This window comes from Chinchilla lanigera, unplaced genomic scaffold, assembly GCF_000276665.1.
Source record: "Chinchilla lanigera isolate Chin_1 unplaced genomic scaffold, ChiLan1.0 scaffold00149, whole genome shotgun sequence".
Taxonomy (NCBI): domain Eukaryota; kingdom Metazoa; phylum Chordata; class Mammalia; order Rodentia; family Chinchillidae; genus Chinchilla; species Chinchilla lanigera.
Genome location: NW_004955550.1, coordinates 1,258,439 through 1,280,235, shown reverse-complemented (window position 1 = coordinate 1,280,235; position 21,797 = coordinate 1,258,439). Strand labels below are relative to the sequence as shown.

Genomic DNA, 21,797 nt, shown 5'->3' with positions numbered 1-21,797 from the left:
CGCTTTGAAAGGGACTTTAGCGAGAAAGGCCGGGAGATATAATCTTTAATTTTTCTTTAACCCATTTGTTCCTGGTACATGGTTACCTCGGGTCTCCACAGACACACACACACACACACACACACACACACACTGAGAGTCTAAAATCAGGATTGGGCTACAAAGCCATCCCTCCTTTTTTTTTTTTTTAATCCTGAGACAGGGTCTCGCTAAATTGCTGTATTGCCCAGGCTGGGCTCAAGAACTTGGGATCTTCCTGCCTCAGTCTCGTAGAGTGCTGGGATTATAGGCACACGCCACCATGCCTGTCAACCTTGGTTTTAAGGATATTCCCTGACTGGAGAAGCTAACGTCCCCTACTGTTTGCCTAACACTCCTGCTGGCTACTAGAACAACCCAAACTTCTGCACTCATTGCCCCTCCTCCTCCAATGCGTAATCCACGCCCCTCATGTGCTGGCGCTAAGTTTGAGCCAATAAAGTTGTGCCTTACAGATCACAGGGTCAAGAGAAAGAAGTCACCGGCCAAAGGGAGGCCACCATAACGCAAAGAGAAGTCTTTCAGTGGAGTCTTCGGTCCAATGAGAAGCAGACGACGCGCGGGGACGAAGGGCGCGCAGCATCCTGACACCTTGACCAGTGAGGAGCAGCCGTCCAGCCCCACCTCCTGGCCTGGGGTAGCGCGATGGGCTACGCTTCCAATGGCCAGCGCAACCTTGAGTCACGTGCATTTTTGCAAGCTCAGCCTCTCTTGGCCGGTCATGTGACAGTGACGTTACGCCACGCTGACCAATGTAGAAGGAGCGTTGGCTTCACAGACCGGGAGCTGGGTCACCTCCACCAATGACCGCGCAGCGGGGGCGGGGACAGCCTGTCGCGTGCTGCGGGACGGAACTGGGCGGGGCCGGCCGCTCGCTGCGGGGCGAGTCGGGAGCCGGGCGCGCAGGCGCCGGGGGGACCCGGTAGCAGCGGCGGCGGTGGCGGCGGCGGCGGCGGCGAGAGCTGCGCGCTGACCCGAGGGAGACAGCCATGGCGGCAGATGGAGAGCGTTCTCCTCTGCTGTCCGAGCCCGTCGACAGTGGCGCTGGCGGCAACGGCTTAGTAGGGCCGGGCGGGAGCGGGGCTGGGCCCGGGGGAGGCCTGACCCCCTCCGCACCACCGTACGGAGCCGGTAAACATGCCCCGCCCCAGGGTAAGCCGGGCGGGCCCGGGTGTTCCCGGGGTGAGGCGGGAGGGGCGGGGCGGAGGCGGGGCCCGAGCGCCAGGTGCGGGACTGTGGCACCTGTGCCGCGGGACACCCGCTTCCCCTGCAGTCTGCCCCAGCCGGGAACGGAGGCGGTGTCGAGGCGGCGAGTGGAGGCGCCGATTAGGAGCCGCCCGCTGAGCTTGGTCAGAGGACTGAAGATCAGAGAGAGCGTCCTGCCCCTGTGGAGCTTCAGTGAGGGTTTTGCGAGTGATGCCAGCCCCTGCTTGTTATCTGGGTCCTCTAGCATTTTCCGCGTTCCCTGAGGGGCATCCAGCGGTGCTGCCTGGGGAGGACCCGCCCCCGTACTCGCCTCTGACCAGCCCGGACAGTGGGAATGCCCCCATGATCACCTGCCGAGTCTGCCAGTCTCTCATCAACGTGGAAGGCAAGATGCATCAGCATGTAGTCAAATGTGGTGTCTGCAATGAAGCCACTGTGAGTTACACATATCTACAAAATGGGCCCCGTTTCCTGAATCCTCTTTCCGATCTCGGTTCGAGTCCCCGACTAAGGGCTCTTCGTGAAACTCAGTTTCGGTTCCAGGAGTCTCATATGGCCATTTCCCCAAATGCCACTCGCCGAAACTAGTGTTCACTTCACCGTCGCACTTATCCTGCATGTTTAGGGTCAATTCTGTTTGCAAATCTCACGTCTCTCTTCATTTCTCTTCCCTGGTTAGGACCTTACCACTCTTGATTTCTTCCCAGAAGTGTGCTTGGAAGGAATTGTAAGGGGTAGGAATTAGAGGTTTGTTTACTAAAGTCTCCATTGTTCTGTAGCCAATCAAGAATGCACCCCCAGGGAAAAAATACGTTCGATGCCCCTGCAACTGTCTCCTTATCTGCAAAGTGACCTCCCAGCGGATTGCCTGTCCTCGGCCCTACTGGTAAGAAACCTAAGATGGGGAAGAGGATAAGTAGAGAAAATTGGGAAGCCAAAAAAAGATTATGTTTACAGAAAATGTGAAGGTGAGAGAGCTTGGTGTTTATTTACAAGGAGCAAAGGCGGACAAAGCATTATGCCTTAGAAGTACTGTAAGATGGCTGTCTTCATCTCAGTGAAGAGTGGGATGAAATTGTTCTGTAGAATAGCAAGGGGGGCATGAATTACCTGAGATGAAAGGGGAATTGGAGACCTAAAGTTTAAGTAGTACTCTTTCTCATAGATTCTGTGGTGTAAGATTGGGGGACTTAACATTTTGCATGTATGGAGGAGTAAAGGAACTTGATAGAGAGGCAGGGAGTAGGGATGTGATGGAGAGACACCAGGGATTTTTAGAACTAAAATTTTTCACATACAGTATTTTATTTCTCTACAGCAAAAGAATCATCAACCTGGGGCCTGTGCATCCAGGACCTCTGAGTCCAGAACCACAGCCAATGGGTGTTAGGGTCATCTGTGGACACTGCAAGAATACTTTTCTGGTGAGGAGGGGATACCATAAGGAGCAATGTAGGGAACCCTGAAAAGGTCTGTCCACATTTCCTATTATTCTCCCATGTCCCGAGGTTCTCAGTGAGTAAGACATTCCTTCTACAATTACTTTTTCTTTCTTAATAGTGGACCGAGTTCACTGACCGAACCTTGGCACGCTGCCCCCATTGCAGGAAGGTGTAAGTGAATAGGGACTGATCTGGCAATTTGGTGATGTGTGGAACAAAAGCACCAGAGCCATTATGACTCAATTTGTTTGCTTCCTCACAGGTCATCTATTGGGCGCAGATACCCAAGGAAGAGATGTATCTGCTGCTTCTTGCTTGGTTTACTTTTGGCAGTCACAGCCACTGGGCTTGCTGTGAGTAACCTTGACCCAACCCTTTTCAGTCATCAGCTTCATCCCAGGCTGTTTGGGAAACCAGAAACCTTAAAAAAAAAAAAAAAAGTGACAGATAATGGGAGTTTTAGGGTGTCATCTAGCTGACTGTCTTATTACCAAAGGAATTTAAACAACTTTTCTGTAGCAGTCAGGGCAGTGGAGAAATGGTTTAAACTGAGCTGCTACTAGGCGTAGTTCAGACTAAGGTATTGACAGATGTCTGGGATGGTATGATTTTCCTGTTCAGGGGAAGGGAACTGAGTAACTTGGCCTTTCAGATGTCCCTGAAGGTGTTTCTTTGTGGATTGGGAACAGGAATGAAATGAATCGTGTTCCAATTCCTGGGCTTCTCAGTAATAGTACATGAAGAGTAACCTCATCTTTTTCTCCTTTCTCCTCTTCATCAGTTTGGCACATGGAAGCATGCACGACGATACGGAGGTATATATGCAGCCTGGGCATTTGTCATCCTGTTGGCTGTGCTGTGTTTGGGCCGGGCCCTCTACTGGGCCTGTATGAAGGTCAGCCACCCTGTCCAGAACTTCTCCTGAGCCCCTTGATGATCCACAGACTGTGCCTGGCCCCTCCCTGGTGGGGACAGTGACACTACAAAGGGAGTGGAGTAAAAGGCTCCCTGGGCTTCTACATGGAAGCGAGGCAGCTGCCTTCCTTTTCCCAGGGGAGAGGTAGGAAGGAACCAGGCCCTCACTGAGGTTTGGAGGGGTAGATGAAACCACTGCTGGCCTTCTGCTTTCCTCCGAGGGTTGCTGTGTGTAGGGTGAAGTGGGCAAGGTATTGCCACTAAACCTGGGTCCTCTGATGGTTCTAGCCTTGTCCTTCCTATGTGCTCCCTGAGACCCACTCCTGTCCCTTACACATTCCAGGGCAGGGTGGGGGTGGGTAGCCCTGGGGGGTTCCCCTCCCTCTCATGCACCACTTAGGACCTTGCTGCTGCTGTTGCACTTCACCAGGGGCTGGCTCTGACCTCAGTACCCTGTTTCCTCTCCCCACATTCCGTGTCCTGTGGGGGTGGGGTCAGCCGCTGCTCTGTACAGAACCACAGGAACTGATGTGTATATAGTTATTTAATGTGGGGTACACTCCCCCAGTCAATGTTTTCCTTAATTCCTCCTTCCCACCTTTCTCCCCCACCTCCCCAGTTGCAGTATTTAACTGGGCTGGGTAGGGCTGCTGTCTCTGGAGGTTAGGGATTTATCCAGTGCTTGTAAATAAATAAGGTCATGACTAACCTTTTTCAGTTGTTAACTTGTATGAATGAAGAGGAGGAAAATTTGTAGCCCTACTGAGGGATAAAACATAAACACAGCAAGGCTGAAACTATGGCTTTTTATTTATACATGGATAATTCAAAAGAACTCACCAGAAATTTCAAAGTAAGGGGGATTCACAAAGAAGAAACTTCGGGCTTAAAAGAAGCTGGTCACTGGTGCCTGGTCAGAGGATTCATATTCTCATAGACGAAGTGGTAAGGCTGGATTTTTAAGAGTTATTAAAGGAGGAATATTTGGGGGGATGGGGACTATTCCCAGGCTCACAGTGGTTTGGAGAACATGTCACAGTGCTAAGTACAGAGTGATGGGACAGTGATCACTGCCAAGGGCCTTAGAACGGATCTTGCTGTCACACAAAGCAGGTAAAAGGGAATGGGACAACAAAAAGTAATCAAGGCGCCAACCGACATTCTTGGACCGAGCGTTCATCATGTAAGTCCAAAAGGTGTAGGCATAGGTAGCATTAGGGTACAGATGACGAAAACTGTCAGCCAACGGCACAGCCTGCAGTAGTTCCCCAAAGCCTTGGCGCTCCTGTGGAGTGAAGCCAGCATTCTTTTTGTTTCCCTTGGGGTTACGAAGGTCAATTTCTTCATGAGCCACATTGAGGTCCCCACACAGTACAAGAGGTTTGCGGGAAGCCACGCCCTTCAGGAACTTGCGAAAGGCTTCATCCCAGCGCTGCCTGTACTCCAGCCTTACCAGACCCCGACCTGCATTGGGTACATAGGCTGTAACCAGCACAAATGAGTCAAATTCAGCCACAATCACTCGGCCTTCCTGGTCATGTTCCTCCTCACCTAACAAAAATGACAAGAGTCAGTATTAAAAAAACAAAAAAAGCAGAGGAAAAAAAGATTAAAACACCGAAGCAAGGTTGGAGTATTAACAATTGGTTTTTAAAAGCCTGGGCATTAGGAATAAATAGGGTCTCACCAATGCCATAAGACACTTTGAGTGGGCAGTGGCGTGAGAGTAGACCCACACCACTATACCCTTCCTTGTCAGAAGGCGCTGACCAGTACTGATGGGAGAGCCCAGTCAGCTCTTGAAGCTCAGCTGGGAGTTTGTTCTCTGAACATTTGGTTTCTTGGAGGCACAGGATATCAGGGGCTTCTTCCTTTACCCACTGAGAGTAACAACAAAAGGCAGAAAAAGTAATCAATTCAACAGATCTATTTGCTGGACCGTTCATACACAAATACTGTATTTGTATACTAACTAAACATATAACTCTTGTGCATAAGGAATTCAACAAATTGTTAATACTTAAAACAATTACAAATTATGTGACTGAAAATTAAGGGAATTGAAGTCATACATTGAAGTAAAGGTTTTTTTCTTTTTGAGGTACTGGGGATTAATCCCGGACCTTTGCACTGAGCTACATCCTCAGCCCTTTAATTTTTTGAGACATAGATTCACTAAATTGCTGAACTGCCCTGACGGAGCTTGAATTTTCGATCCTCCTGCTTCAGCCTCCCAGAGTGCTGGGAATACAGGTTTGTTCAACTAGAATTTTTAAACAGTAATTATGAGAATGCAGGATTGCTGGAGATAAAATGGAGAAAGTCCAGTAAAGAGGTTTTTTGGAACAGGAAGGGACATACAGGTAAGACTTGGTCTCCTCCCCTCATACTACTCCCCATAAAAAACTCATAACCTGGCTAGATGTGGTGGCACGTGCCCTGTAAGCCCAGCACTCAGGAGGCTGAAGCACAAAGTGAGACCCTGCCCTCCCAAAAAGAACTCATCCTGGGAATTGAAATGACCAAAGGTGGTTAAATTCCAGGATTACTCAGTATCAGGTAATGTCTCCTCCCCTGCCTGAATTGCACTCACATCTAAACCCTTCTTCTTAATCCAAGCGCGAAGCCCATCCACATTCCAAGAGCATATCTTGAGTGTGGCAGATTTGCCACTAGGTGAGGTTTTTTTATCTGGAGGATCCTCATACAAGACTGGGCCCTCTCCTGCTGCCTCTTTTTCGTTTTTCTTTGCTCCCACTTTACTCTTCTTGGCCTCTGGCTCTACAAAATGGGTAAGACATAATGGTAAAAGTAGGCAGTTTCCAACTTCAAGAATTAACAGAGTTGACCTAACTGGTCAACTGGAAAAATGTAACTCAGCCTTAATAGAATAAATTAACACACCCCACACACACACTTGTGGGAAGAGGGGCTCAGATAATTCTCTTACCTCTCTTAGGTTCTTCCCCATCTTCCGCCACTGATCCCTTTTTCCCACGCTTTGGCATTCCTGTAACAAACGCCCTTCGGCACCTGTACCACGTCGCCCACCAAAACAGTATTTTCACCGTGTGGTCTGTAGACGGAAAGAAATACAACCAGGAAAGGCTGAAGAGAAGACGCCTCCCTCGGTCGTGCCCCGACCAGGTCCCGCCTTTCAAACCATTTATCTCTGAATCCTTTCCCCGCCTTTGAGCGTCAGGGGCCCTTCAGCCCTTCACCCACATTAGATCACTTGAGTGCCTCGCTTTCTCCCAAGGTGTGCCCTTTGGCTGCAGGGGGCCTTAATGAAGAGTCCTGACTCATCAGGCCCCCTGCGAACCGCGTATTAGAGGAATAGCCATCCCGTATCCGACCTGCTCGCGTCCCAGCGTGACTTCTCCTTAACCGAGCACAAAGGATACAGCACGCTGGGCCCCCACGTGGGAAACAAACGCGGTCACGTGACCCGACGCTCGTCCGTCCGAGGAGGGCGGGTGATTGGCTGTCTTGAACCACGTGACGAAAACCACTCCCCTTTGTACATCTTCAGGGGCTGAAGGCCCCCGCACTCCATTTTTTGGCTGTTTGTGGAAGCGCCGGTGTGATGAGTTATTCTACCACCGCGACCAAACAACGTAATACTGTGCAAAAGGGAAGAAAACATTGAGAAGGCTGGGCTGGACTACAGGGCACAGGCAGGGGCACCAACAGGGCCGCAGGCGCAGAGGTGGTTCGCGCCGCGGCAGGCGGAAGGGCAGGTCCTGGAAGGGGCCTTGCGGGCAGCGGCGCCGCGGGCGCGCGCTCCCCCTGCCGGGGCCCCGCGGAGTTGTTCGTGTCCGCGCCCCGCGTGTGTGCGGGCTGAGCGGGCTCCGCGCTCCGGAACCGCCCCCGGCACGGACAGTCGCGGGCTTAGCGCCGCGGGTGTGCGGAGGCCGCCGGCGCTTTCTCCCGGCCTGCACCATGCCGGCGGTGCTGGGTTTCGAGGGCAGCGCCAACAAGATCGGCGTGGGGGTGGTTCGCGACGGCGAGGTGCTAGCGAACCCGCGGCGAACCTACGTTACGCCCCCGGGCACAGGTGAGCGCCAGGGGGACTTGAGCGCGAGGCCCGCTTCCCCGCGCCCGCCTTCCTCCGCTCCAGGGAAGCGGGGTTTGGGGCGCGGTTCTCCCTGCGGCTTTGGTCTGAGTCCGCTTGAGGTTGTGTGAAAGTCATCGTTACTGAGGCCGATGACTGGAAGCGTCGCTGGGACTTGGAGCTTCTGCTTCATTCAGATTGAGTCCCTTTTATGTTGTGAGCATTCGGAAGAGACAGGGCAGATAGCTACTCTACAGTGTAGTAAATGGTTTGGTAGGGATAGCATTAAAAATATTTTGGAATGGAATGAAAGCAGAAAGATGCCTAGCTTGGGTGTCAAAACAGATATACCTGATTTTGCTGTTTTTGTATTCTGTAATGTTTTGGATATGTCCTCCTTAGTTTTAAAATGGCAATACTAAATGTCTTCCTGGGTCTTGAGGACTAAATGAACAGACACGTCATAATTTTTAATTAATATTACTTATAAGGTACCGTAGTCTGTGTACCTTCCCCTCAAAAATCTGTAGACTTAGGAAAGGGCAGCTGAGCTATGCAAACCTGGAAAGTTTCCCCGAGGCAGGTTGCTTATTAGAAATGTACGTGCATATTTGCCACTTACTTTCCTAGGCACTTGGGCCCTGGAAATACAAAAATAGCCAGTGTTCTGAAGTATTTTTGGTTAAACTGGAGAAAGTACAGACAGTTACAGTGGTGAAATTGTTATATGTTGGGCTGGACGTGGTGGCACACATCTGTAATCCAGCATTTGAAAGGCTGAGAGGCAGGAGGATCACCGCGAGTTGAAGGCTAACCTGGGCTCCTTAGTGAGCTCAAGCCAGCCTGAACTACATAGCGAGACCCAAAAAAGAAAAAAAAAGAAAAAAACAAAAATGTCTCAAAAAAGAAAAAAACAAAAATGATGGGTCAGAAACAACAGTGTAGTGACACATAGAGTTCTGTAGGGTCATAGGAAAGTCACTGAAGAGTTTGAGCTGCGTATCACTTAAGTTGAATTCAAAGGCTAAAGATCTGAGTATGAAGGACATTTCTGAAAGCTAAAAAGCATGTACAGAGGCTGGAAAGATGATCTGAAAACATGGAATACTGAAAGGATTCTTCCTACGTTATTCAAACTTCTATTTTTTTTTTTTTTAATTACTCTCTACCTTTGCTACAAAACAATTGTGTGATGCCGGGAGTGGTGACTCACACCTGTAATACCAGCACTCAGGAGGCTGAGGCAGGAGGATCGAATTTGGGAATTCGAAACCAGCCTGGGCTACAAAGTTACCTCAAGGCCAGCCTGAGCTGCATAAGGAGACCCTGTCTCAAAAACAAAAAACAAAAAACAAAACAAAAAAAAAAACCAACAACAACTTTGTGATCTTCGACCTGTGTTCATGTCCTAGGATTCCTCCCAGGTGCTACTGCCAGGCACCACCGAGCTGTTATCCTAGACTTGCTTCAGGAAGCACTAACAGAAGCTAGATTGACCTCCCAAGACATCGATTGCATTGCTTACACCAAAGGTACAGTTGGAAGAATGGTCCAGTGAAAGAGTATAGCTGGACACCGACTAGGTTAAAGTAGCCTGCTCCTTGCCTGTGCCACCACCACCCCAGGCACACTCACATCTCCCACTCTCCTCACCTGTTTTTTTCTAATCTCTAGAATTCTAACTCCCATTTCTCTCTGTGTAGGTCCTGGCATGGGTGCCCCATTGGCTTCAGTAGCAGTTGTGGCCCGTACGGTGGCCCAGATGTGGAATAAACCATTGATAGGTGTGAACCATTGTATAGGCCACATTGAAATGGGCCGCCTCATCACTGGAGCCAGCAGCCCAACTGTGTTGTATGTGAGCGGAGGAAATACTCAGGTATTGAGAGCACTTTACCCATCGCATCTTAATTTCTGAAGCACTCATCCGGCAGCTTCCTTGTTCTTCCTGAGTTGTAGGAACTACGGGAACAAAGCTGGCTTATCTAAACCTAAGTTATTGTAGAAGATTCAGACAAAGTTTGTGACATTGCAGATCTGGGCAGTATTAGAACATTTACAGTCATTAGAACATTAGTTGGCTTTTATGTGTGTGATTATAAAGAGCAGGAATTTCCACTATAGAAAAGAATGATAAGGGCCTGGTGAGGTGTGCATGCCTGTAATCCTAGCACTCAAAGGCTGAGGCAGGAGGGTTGCTTCGCGTTTGAGGCTGGCCTGGGCTACAAAGTGAGTTCAAGGCCAACCTGAACTACATAGTGAAACCCTGTCTCAAAAAGACAAAAAGAAAGAAAAGTAAGGCCAGGTGTGGTAGTACATGCCTGTAATCCCAGCACTAATGAGGCTGAGGCAGGAGAGTCACCACTGAGTTCAAGGCTAGCCTGAATTGTACATAGTGAGACCCTATGTTAAAAAAAACAAAAATAAATAAATAAATTTCGTTATTTTGAGGGCTTCAAGCCTTACCATTCTTACAAGCATGTGCCACCACATCCAGCGGAATTTATTTTTTTAAATGTTTGCAACTAAAACTGAGGACTACCACCTGATTTATTTCTTTAGGGTAACTACTTGTGTTATTTTATGTTATTGAGCACAAATACATACAATTTTTTTCCAAGAGCATTAAAATATAAATAACTTTTTAAAAAGTTCTTTATGTATGATAGAGATATTTTAAATTTATGGGTGAAGCTAGTTATTTGGGATGGTTTACATGATCTTTTAAGGTTGGTATTGGATTCTTTTCTAATAGCTGATGGTTTACTGTTAGCAGTAATTTATTCAGCATTGTCCTCTGCTTATGCAGGGGTTGTTACTAAAGGTGAAGTATGCATTGCCATGAAAGCTGTGTGGGACTGTCAGTTGGTAGAGGAAGTAGCTGGTTGAGGCCTGAAGGCTAATGTGCGAAAAGTATCAGAGGCTATAGGTGTTGATGAAGAAAAGCAGTAGTAGAGTTGTCCTCTTCTCTTTTGAAGCTTACTGTGGTGTAAGAAAAGGGGCGATGATTGGTTGAAAACAGTAGATAAGAAAAGTAGAAAGAAAAGCAAGGTTTTTCCTTCCCCTTTGTCACCAGCATTTTTGGCAGCAGAGTAAAAGCTACATCAGAAAGAAAGGAAATCCCTAACAGCACCGGGAAGGGAAAGGGACGTTTTATGTTTTTATTTCTTATTGGAAGCTAACTTGGCCACGTTGGTGCTTTGTAACTGTCTTCCCCAAAGTCAAATTCTCCTCTTTGCAGACTTGAGGTTTCATGGACATCCTCATCACCCTTAGGTCATTGCCTACTCTGAACATCGGTACCGAATCTTCGGGGAAACCATCGATATTGCTGTGGGTAATTGTCTGGATCGCTTTGCTCGAGTGCTGAAGGTAAGCCATCGAGGCTGCAGGAACCCACGATGTGGGTAAGTTTCTGGGGAGCAGTGGGAATGGAGGTAATAAGAGGCTTCTTGTGCTTCCTGGATATCTGACTCCATCATCATCATCATCTTCTTGTTGTTGTTGTATTCGGGGTTAAACCCAGGGCCTCTGCGCTGAGCTACATCCCCAGCCCTTTTTATTTTGGAGAAGGGCCTCACACTCAGTTGCCCAGGCTAAACTCAAACTTGTGACCCTCCTGCCCCAACCTCCCAGAACGCTGAAATTACAGGCATTACTTTTATCTTTTTTTATCCCACATGGGTGGATAATTAAAATATTTTGTGTATATCATGTTTATTATTAAATATGTATTTTGCATATGTGTCTGTTGTATACAATTCCCTAAAATTTTTATAGATGAATTTTCTTCAACTTGGTGAGGTGAAACACTCCAGAGTGGCAAGTATATACACATATGCGTGCACATGTGCAAGATTATATTTCTGTATGTTACTTTATTCGTATTTGTGTGGTCATCATTTTTGTTTGGTTTTTGGTTTTGGTGGCCCTGGAGATTGAACCCATGAGTGCTGTACCATTGACCTATATCCCCAGCCCTTTTTAATTTTTTATTTATTTTTTGTCTTTTTGAGACAGGGTGTCGCCATGCGGTTCAGGCTGGCCTTGAGCTCACTTTGTAGCCCAGGCTGGTCTCAAACTTACAACAATTCTCCTGCCTCAGCCTCCCAAGTGCTGGGATTACAGGCGTGTGCCACCATGCCTGGCTTTTTATTTTGGAAAGGGTCTTACTACGTTGGCCAGGGTGGCCCCAAACTTGCAGTCCTTCTGTCTCAACTTTCTGAGTAGCTGGGATTACAGGTGTGTGCCACTGTGCCCAGCTGATTATGTACTTTTTTCTCTTCTCTTATGGTAGATTTCCAATGACCCAAGTCCAGGTTACAACATCGAACAGATGGCAAAACGGTAAGAAGACAAAAGGGGAAGAAGCCAGCTGTTTCGGGGGGTTGAGGGGTTTCTCTGCATGTAGGTTTGGTGGGGACGTTGGAAAGTGAGCCACTTCTAACTCTTCTTACGTAGAGGCAAGAAGCTAGTTGAGCTGCCTTATACTGTAAAGGGGATGGATGTCTCATTCTCAGGGATTCTGTCTTTCATTGAGGTGAGTGTCAAAGGTAAGAAGACTGAGGCACCTTCATGCTCTTTTACTAAAGCATGGCTGCTTTGCTCACCAGTACGTTTCCTGCATATAGCACTAGTCGGTGTCAGATGTTGAATATATCCATTTAGCAAATATTGAGTATCTTTTGTGTGTCAGACACTGTTCTAGATGATAGACACACAGAACAAAAGAAGAATCTGTCTGTGATTGAGGTGGGGGTGGGGGTTGTTGGGGATTGAATCCAGGCCCTTTGCACTGAGCTACATCCCCAGCCCTTTCTAAAACTTTTTGTTTTGAGACGGATCTTGCTGAGTTGCCCAGGCTGGTCTCCAAGTTGTGCTCCTCCTGCCTCAGCCCCTCTGGAGTGTTGGGATTAGAGACCTGAACCACCATGCCCAGCTCTGTTCACTCTTTTGTTTGTTTTTCCCTTTAATTGTAGGATGCAGCCCTGCGGATGTTAGCAACAGGCGAGTGTACCCCTGAGGATCTGTGTTTCTCACTGCAGGTAATGGAGTGAAAAATGGGGCTGGAAAGTAGAGGCTGGAGCTGGGTGTAGCGGCACGTGCCTGTAGTCCCAGCACTTGGGAGGCTGAGGCACAAGGATTGCCATAAATTCAAGGCCAGCCTGGGCTATAAAGCGAGTTCAAGGGGCTGGGGATTTAGCTCAGCGGCAAAAGCGCCTGCCTGGCAAGCGCAAGGTCGTGAGTTCGGTTCCCGGTACCTGAGAAAAAAACCAAAACAAAACAAAAACAAACAAACAAACAAAAAAAGCGAGTTCAAGGCCAGCCTGCACCACATAGCAAGACCCTGTCTCAAAAAAAACAAAGAAACAAAAAACAACAAAAGTAGGGGCTGGAAAAACCTTTATAGGACAGAGCAGAACTAAGCTAAGATGCCTGTCTGATATTTTCACCTTGTCTGTTCCCCACAGGAAACTGTGTTTGCAATGCTGGTGGAGATCACAGAGCGAGCCATGGCACACTGTGGCTCCCAGGAGGCCCTCATTGTGGGAGGTGTTGGGTGTATGTATCAGTGAGTGGTGCTCTTACCTAGTCCTGGCCTTGGGCTTCTTCTGAGGTTCTAAATTGCTAAAGGTTGGGGAAGTTGCTTGCCCTGTCCCTCCCAATCCTGTGCCTAGTCCTAAGTGCACATGAAGTGTACAGTGGCATAGGCAGTGATGGTTAAAACAGACTCTGTCCCCTCCCTCCCACAGGTAATGTGAGGCTGCAGGAGATGATGCAGACAATGTGCCGGGAACGCGGGGCCCAGCTTTTTGCTACAGATGAGAGGTAAAAGTCTTCTCTTTCTTGCTTTCTTTTTTCTCTTACCTTTATTATGATTTTCTGTTCTTGGATTACAAGTTTCACATCACTTTTTCTTCCCCAGATTCTGCATTGACAATGGAGCCATGATAGCCCAAGCTGGCTGGGAGATGTTTCAGGCTGGACACAGGACCCCTCTCAGTGATTCTGGGATTACACAAAGGTGAGGGAATCGGTCTTGGAGAGGGTAGATAGGAGTAGACATGACAAGTAAGCAAAAAAAAAATCTGAGAAGATAAATTCAGGAACCTGAGTGCAGAGAAGAGAGGAAAACGCTCAGGGATAGTCTTCCACCAAGTGTTTCTTGTTTTTCCACAGGTATCGAACAGATGAAGTAGAAGTGACATGGAGGGACTAACAAGATTAACGAGATCAGAGTAGGTAGTTCTCTAAGTGGAGCTCCGAGGACTGGGCATAATCTCTCTCCTGGTGTGGAAATCTTGGCAGTGCTGTAGACTCCACGAAAGGCTTGTGGTCTTCTGTAGAACCTCAAGATGACTCTGCAATAAAATATTTTTGGTTTTGTATGTTGGTAATTGGATTGTATTTTTTCAGAGCCAATATGGAGTTAGCCCTGGGTTGGGCCAGTAGTTAGGAGGAAAGGGTCAGAGCAACACCCTGGCTGATTGCAGGTAACCTTGGAGGCTGCTGATCAGGAATAGCATAAAGGAAAATCATGGGTATACTATCTTCTTGTTTTTTTTAAATATTCTCTCAACAGTAGTATTTTCTTTCTTTTTTCTTTTTTTTTTTTCCCTTTTGAGACAAAGTCTCGCTATGCAGTTCAGGGTGCCCTTGAGCTCACTTTGTACCCCAGGCTGGTCATGAATTTGCAATGATCCTCCTGCCTCAGTCTCCCGAGTCCTGGGATTACAGGTGTGTGCCACCACACCCGGCTAACAGTAGTAGTCTTACAACTATCAGTAATACTGTTGTACGAAGCCCTGAGCTGACTGCATTTTACTCATTTCTTTCTAATTTTTTGAAGTAGGTGTTCAGGGCTTCCCTCAGAATATCCTGGAGATAGAGCTAATTTGTGACTCAAAGGTGAAACTGTCCTTCCTTCATACATTTTTCTCCTAAGTATTCCATGCACCAGCACTGGCAAACTCCATTGGGCCCCAGATATACATCCCTCCCTGTCATGACCACCAGAACTAATTGTGTCTTGCCCCTTATTTTCAGTGTATCACCACAAGAAGTCCTGAACCACCAAGTCACCTTATCTTTTACACTGTCCTATTCATACATATCTTTACCCTGTTTTTGGTCCCCATCTACCTCCCCCATCTACCTCCCTCTTTCACCTCCTGAAACCTTGCTACTTACTCTCTAGAACTAACAGCCCATCACTTACAAAACTATTCTCAACCTTTTCTCTGAGTGTTCCCCTCATTCTTGCCTTGAGACCTAGTTTCTTACGAGGACTGCTTCTCCTTCCCTGCACTAAAGTGGGTGCTTTCCACATGCTTTGCAGCACTATGCTTGGAAGTGGTGCAGGTGTTTTTCTTTCGTCTATACTATTCCCTGATCGTTCTTCCTCATCTTTAATGCCTGTGTGAATCATTAGAATATAGTGGACCTATACCACTCTTGTCATCAATCTTGATGACTTCAGTATCCGTGTAGATATCCTTCTAGTATCTGCTTCAACCACTCATGGCCTTAGTCATAATCTAGACCTCTGTTTCCCTCCTATCTCAACCTGAGATATCGTGCTCTGCTACCATTATATCCTATCTTTTCAGATTACACCCTTTACTCTGCTGAATCCAGCAATTCATTCTTTTACCAGGACCTACGATCCTTTTATTGTACTTCCACTGACTTTATTCCCTATGTCTTCATTTCCTTTCTCCTCCAGCTAAATTCCAATAATAAACACTGTATTACATATACCTTACCCCCTTTGCCTGTGTTTTACTGTGACCACATGACCTACTGCCAGCATCTATGCTCATATACTTGGCTTTCCTTTCTCTTACCATAGACCAGTAGCTCTCAAGTAGGGCTGGTTTTGCATCTTGGGGGACATTTGGTTTTGAAAACAGGGAATGGATACTATTAAGTATCCTACAGTGCACAGGAAAGCCCCATCACCACTCCCCAACAAAAGAATTCGTGTGCAAAATTTCATTGGTGTTGAGACTGAGAAACCCTATAAACACTGTCCTTGTCCTGTCTACAGATTTGTGCTGTAGACATATCTAGGTTTTGAGAAACCGGCTCAGCAGTTGTCCAGCCTTCTTCCTCCTTCTTTTAAAAATTAAGTTTATTGGTACATTTTAGGTGTATGTAATGGTCACATTCATCATAGGGAATTTGTACCTGTATATGGTAGATCTTGATTCCTCTTTCCCATTCCCCTCCCCTCCCTCCAACACCTCTTCTCATTTACAAAGCTTTGTTTGCATTTTATTTTTCTCTTACTGTTTTTTTTCTTTTCCCTTCCTTTTTTTCCTCCTCCCCCCTCCCCAGTTCCCCTTCCCATTTGAACACTTTCTTCCTATTTCACAATGTCTATTATACATTTTGGCCCTTATGTACATTTTTAGTTTTAAAAACAACAGAATGTGGTATTTACACATTGTGTCTGATTTATTTCACTGAAGAGTATGGTCTCAAGGTGCATCCATTCAGCTAGAAATGTCTCAAGGTTATCTTTTACAGCTGAGTAGTACTGCACTGTGTTAAAGAACCACGATTTCTTTATCCATCAGCAATAACAATAGCATCAAACAAAGCCTACAAAATGAAAAACTGTGGAAACTATTAATTTGCTACCTTCAACCATGTATGAACTAGATTTGTGGTTATATAACAAAATTTAAAATGAACCAGAACATTGTATGCAGTAAATAAGCCCTCAATATGGGGACTCTAGGGTAAGGGAAAAGAAAAAATAGAGGAAAAAAAGGAAGAGATTAGAAAGAAGGCTGGAGGACCAAGGATAACACAAACTTTGGGAAACAGGTGCAGAAAACAGGAGGGAAAAAACAACAATAACAAAAAACTAGAAGCCATGTTCACACTCAAAAATAAAACATGGAACAAAAAACAATGAAAAAGAAAATTTTTAAAAATGTTCAGTGTGTGTCTCTGCTGCCAATGGTAGACAAGTGGACAGACAGGGTGTAGGTCTGAGCTGATTAATCCCACCAAGCTAGCTGTAGATTTACACATTCATCATTGAGTATTCCCATCAGCACACAAGTACGCTCCTTTTTCTTTGTACAAGTGGTGCCTTCTGCCCTCTTTTCTCATTTTGTGCTCTACTTTATAGCAAAATCTGAGAGTTCTCTCCAATCCAGGAAAGACTGCACCTTTAGTTCTGGTACAGTTCAGGCTGGTTTCTGGAGGTGAGGCTGGAACTAGATTTGTGTGCCTCCTTTCAGCTTGAACTTGGCTACCTGACTTCCTGTCTCCTTGAATTTGGCAGTCTCACCCTGTCACTGGAAGTCACTAGATGGAGCAGTCCCACAGACATTGAGTTCTGAGCTGGCCCCTCCACAAGATGGCTACCAGCCACTTGCCCTCTCCTGGGAGATGTCTGAACTGGAATAACTCATCAGTCCAGCAGTCTGCTGCCTCTACTGCTCCTTTCCAGTGGTGTGTTTCTCTGTGGAGGTGTCTGAGGTTGCCAGTAATCACTGTGTGTCTGCAAGTTCGAGCTGCCCCTCCCATGCAGTAAGTCCAGGCTGAGGGAGAAAGTGCCACCTGCCACCTCCTTCATTGAAGTCTCTTTGCTCTCCGCATGGGCTTCAGTTCTCGTGTCAGATCCTTCATGTTGCTATATTCCAGTGTCTGGGCACCAAATCTCACAGAGGATCTTTCTCTGCTGGTCACCACTCCACCATCTTCCCGGAAGTTCCCTCCTTTTCTGTAGAGTCAGTATTTTCCTTTGTCTCTTGAGTATTTCAGCACACAAGTATGCTACTTTTTCTTTGTACAGATGGTGCCTTCTGCCCTCATTTCTCATTTTGTGCTCTACTTTATAGCAAAATCTAAGAGTTCTCTCCAACAGTTTCTTATTAAATCTACTCCACCAGAACTGTTTCTGCCATGGTCACTAACGACTTGGATACAGCTATATCCACTGTTCTCCTTTATCTTAGAGTCTGTCAGTAGCATTTGACACTGCTTTGAAATATTTTCCTTATCTGGCTGTACAGTGTATTTTCTGCTGATTCCTAACTGACTGTTCTTTGTTTCTTGGTGATTTCTCTTTATCTGCGTGAACTGTTAACTTTCCAGAGCTCAGTCCTCAGACTGATCTATTTAAATGGCCATCTGCAGTAATTTCATCCAGTCTTAGAATTAACTACTCAACAGGCTGAGTCAAAAGGACCATACATTTGAGGCCGTCCTGGGCAATTTATTGAGCCCTTGTCTCAAAAAATAAAAGGCAGATATGAGAGACTGAGGCAGGAGAACTGTGAGTTTGGCCCAAGCCTGGACAATTTAACAAAACTCTGTCTCAAAAAATAAAGCTGACCATGGGAGGCTGAAGCAGGAGGATTGCAAGTTTGGCCCTAGCCTGTGCAACTAAGTGGTTTAACACAGGGCTGGGGATGTAGCTCAATGTGAAGGTCCTAGATTCAATGCCTAGTATCACACTAAGGATATAGTTAGTGTAGAATACCCCTGGGCTCCATCTCCAGTAGTTCCCCCACCAAATTATTTTTACATGGATGACTCCCAGTTTTATGGTTCCAACCTGGACTTCAGTCCCAAATACAGGTCTAGCTGCCTGTTATCATCTCCACTTGGGTATTTAATAGGCATTTCAAGTTTTCAGTATAAGTGCTGACAAAGCGAGCACTTAGTAGGCATTTCAAATTTAACATCCTGGCCAAGCGTGGTGGCACATGCCTGTAATCCCAGCACTTGGGAGGCTGAGACAGAAGGATCCTTTCAAGTTCGAGACCAGCCTGGGCTACAAAGTGAGCTCAAGGCCAGCTGAACTGCATAGTGAGACCCTGTCTCAAAAAGACAAAACAACAACAACAAAAATCAGATTTAACATCCGGATGCAGCAAGCGCTTTAAATGCCTGAAAGACCATGCTTGGAAAGAAAGAAAAGGTGTGGTGGTGCAGACCTGTAATCCCAGCACTTGGAGGCTGACGCAGGAGGAGCGCCATGAGCCTGAACTCTATAGCTATTGCAGATAGGAGACCAAAGGGAGACTCTGCACCAAGGAGTTCAGAAGGCTGACTTTTATTCATAATGCTGGTGGGCTGAGGAAAACTGAGTTTCAAATCATCTGCCCAGAGTCAGGCTTGAGTTTAATTTAAATATGATTTGCAAGTGAGAAGTACAAAACCAAGTCCTTGGCAGGGGATAGAGCTCAGCGGCACAGGCGCCTTCCTGGAAAGTGTAACGTCCTGAGTTCAATTCCTGGTACCAAAACAACAAAAAATATCAACCAAAACCAAGTCCTTGATTGAGCCAGTCTTTCCTCAAACTTGATGGCCTTGAAGTAGGCTGGAGTCAATGCATATTTTCTTAATTAAAGGAAGCACAGACCAGGGATGTAGCTCAGTGGCACAAGTGCCTGCCTGGCAAGTGCAAGGTCCTGAGTTCGATTCCCATACCAAAAAAAGGAAGCACAATCAGCTTGACCTGTCGCGTTGAAGGATAACAGCTGGGAACAGACAAAGTTTTTAGCTGAATTTAGCATGATAGCTACATGACAGGCTGTGGAGCCGGTGGTCAGAGGCCTCTAACTTTTGCTATAGTATGCTTACAAGTCTGCTATTGTATCAGTGCCTTTACATAGCGAGACTGTCTCAAAAAAAAAGCCATGCATGGTCTTCCCTGCCCTTCCCTACTTTCACTGTAGCCTTACCTCCTGCTACTCCTTTCTCGTCTCAGCAACATTGGCCTTTTAGTTGTTCCTTAGGGAAGGGGTCCCCAACCTTTTTGGTGCCAGTGACCAGTTATGTGGAAGATAATTTTTCACAGACCAGGTGTTATAGTTTGGTTCTGGATGTCCCCCCAAAGCCTCATGCAGTCGTGGGGTGGCTTCTAGACTTCGTGATTGATTCATGGGTGTGAGTGCTACATCTGCCCTGGGTCAGATAGTTTGCATACAGTGTAAGAGGGGGAAAAAGGCTGCTTGCTGCTGCTCCTTCCCTTTTTGCTCTTGTTGCTTTTGCTATCTTCTGCTGCCAGGAACTGTTGCCCTCAGCCATGTGCCACTCTGCCTTGAAGCCAGCGAAGTAGACTAAAATCTGCACAAACTGTGAGCTAAATAAACCTTTCCTTCCTTAATTTTGGGTGTTGGATATTTTGTCCCAGCAACAAGAGATAAGTACCTAAGACACCAGGGTAAAGGAGCCTGGTTTTTTGGGCCCTTTGTCCCTTTTGAAAGAAACTCCAGTGATATTTGTTTTTACTTGTTCTGACTAGGGATTAACTCATGGTGTTAACAAAACTGACTGAGACAAATGTACAGGAAAGAGGTGACAGATTGCTAAATAAAATAATGGGTGGACCACAAACGGACTAAAATGTCAGATTCTGATTTAAATCCTGCCACCAGATGCAGTGTAATTGTCACTCACCACTCACTGGTAGGGTTCTGCTATAAGTCTGTAAGCAACTGAATTATTCTGGTCTCTGTGTAGTCAAACTTCTCTGCTAATACTAACCTGTATTTGCAGCTGCTCCCTAGCACTTACATCACTGTCTCAGCTCCACCTCAGAGCAACAGGCATTAGATTCTCATAAGGAAGGTCCTACCTAGATCTGTGAGTACTCAGTTCACAGCGGGGCTCATGCTCCTTTGACAATCTCATGCCACTGCTGATCTGACTGGAAGCAGAGCTCAGACAGTAATGCAAGCAATGGGGAGCAGTTGCAAGTACAGATCAGTCTTCACACACACACCTCCCCCACCCCACTCACCACCTGGTTTGCAATCCAGTTCCTAACAGACAGGTGGGGGCAGGGATGGAGTAAGGACTGCAGATGTGCTGACCCTCAAGGACTTTATTTTTGCTCTTCCTTCTTTGCTCTTCCCCAGATCAAGGTCACTCCATCATATTCTTTTAAATCTGCTCACCATGTTTTAGTGAAAACTTCCTGACAACTCTGCTTAAACTCACATCTCCAGCACTGCCAAATGCTGTTCCTGTTTTACTTTTCTTAATTGTAATTGTTCTGTCTATTTATCTTAGACTGTCCGTGCCATTGTGAATGGGGCATTTTTATCTTGTTTCATGTGTGTATCATCCATTACATAAAGAGTGACATCTACTGGACATTCAGTTCATGAACAAATGATTAGGTTGATAGGAAAATAAGGCAAAGATAGTATCGGAGGACTGTAAAGTAAGACTTGAACAGAAGGATAAAAAGGGATCATGTGAGTTTAGGGAAAGAGTTAATTTCTCATATTTTCACTAAGTAGAAAGTGGCTTTGTATACTTTTTTATTTACGAGGGATAGACACATAAATGTGTTACAAATGCACTGAGACATAGAGGTTTAAAATTACAAACAAGGGTGGAAGATGGAGTGGAATGCAGGTAAAGGTTAAATTTTTCTTTGAATATGTTTGAGGATAAGAGTGATCTCTGTCTAGGCTTGGGACTTAACTTTATTTTTTATTTTAAAGAGGAAAAAAGATTTAAAAAACAAAACAGTTTCAAAACAAGTCAGTAGGACAGTTACAATAATTAATACATTGCATATTGTCTTCATAGCAGTTACTCAAAGTAAAAGATATAAGCATGGTACCTTTTCCAAACAATATTAGCATAAACCCTTCCTTTCGAGGAACTGAGAAACTAGCTGTATAGCTATCTTAACTGTCTTGTATATACATGAGTTTTTTTCTTTGTCCTTTTCTTCCATTCCCCAATCATAGTTTATCTTTTCTTTTGAATAGTTTCTTCCCAGTTTATAATATCTACTGTACTTTCTGGATCTTATTTACTTCCTCAGTTTCTCACATTAGTGAAACAATACAATTTTTACACGTGGTTCTGATTTATTTCACTTATGAGTATTGTCTCGAGTTGCATCCATTTACCTATAAAAATCTCCAGTTTATCTGTCTTTTATTTACAAAAACATCTTTTTTATCCATTCCTCAGTTGATAGGCATTTGGGTTGTTTCCAAGATTTAGCTATGACAAATTGTGCTGCTATAGACATGGGTGCACATATATCGCTGTGGTATGATGTTTTTAATTCTTTTGGGAAGATACCCAGCAGGGGAATAGCTGGATCGAATGGGATGTCTAATCCTAGTTTTTTGAGGAATCTCCAC

At 46.0% G+C, this 21,797-nt stretch overlaps 3 protein-coding genes across 4 annotated transcripts; 2 read left to right on the top strand and 1 right to left on the bottom strand.

Moving 5' to 3' along the window:
• Positions 1-973: 973 nt before the first annotated feature.
• Positions 974-4,315, top strand: Tmem55b (transmembrane protein 55B; the record flags this gene model as incomplete). Its single annotated transcript, XM_005412063.2, is given in 7 exon segments — positions 974-1,191; positions 1,490-1,680; positions 2,025-2,131; positions 2,564-2,669; positions 2,806-2,858; positions 2,950-3,040; positions 3,469-4,315. Coding segments are annotated over 7 exon segments (855 nt in total). The 3' UTR covers positions 3,613-4,315.
• A 77-nt stretch (positions 4,316-4,392) lies between these two features.
• Apex1 (APEX nuclease (multifunctional DNA repair enzyme) 1) lies at positions 4,393-7,066 on the bottom strand. 2 transcript variants are annotated; one of them, XM_005412062.2, is made up of 5 exons: positions 6,959-7,066; positions 6,553-6,678; positions 6,196-6,383; positions 5,290-5,482; positions 4,393-5,153 (listed from the first exon to the last, which is right to left on the bottom strand). In XM_005412062.2, exons 2-5 carry the CDS (start codon positions 6,608-6,610, stop codon positions 4,636-4,638), a joined length of 957 nt encoding a protein of 318 aa, XP_005412119.1. In that variant the 5' UTR covers positions 6,611-6,678; positions 6,959-7,066; the 3' UTR covers positions 4,393-4,635. The 2 variants fall into 2 exon arrangements, with proteins under 2 accessions (XP_005412119.1, XP_013364025.1); XM_013508571.1 differs by lacking the exon at positions 6,959-7,066 and adding an exon at positions 6,828-6,952.
• Positions 7,067-7,142: 76 nt separating this feature from the next.
• On the top strand, positions 7,143-14,045 carry Osgep (O-sialoglycoprotein endopeptidase). The gene is made up of 11 exons (XM_005412061.2): positions 7,143-7,659; positions 9,069-9,188; positions 9,360-9,535; positions 10,933-11,028; positions 11,954-12,003; positions 12,118-12,196; positions 12,636-12,701; positions 13,128-13,218; positions 13,410-13,485; positions 13,583-13,681; positions 13,837-14,045. The coding sequence occupies exons 1-11, from the start codon at positions 7,545-7,547 to the stop codon at positions 13,874-13,876; spliced, it is 1,008 nt and encodes a 335-aa protein (XP_005412118.1). The 5' UTR covers positions 7,143-7,544; the 3' UTR covers positions 13,877-14,045.
• Positions 14,046-21,797: the final 7,752 nt, after the last annotated feature.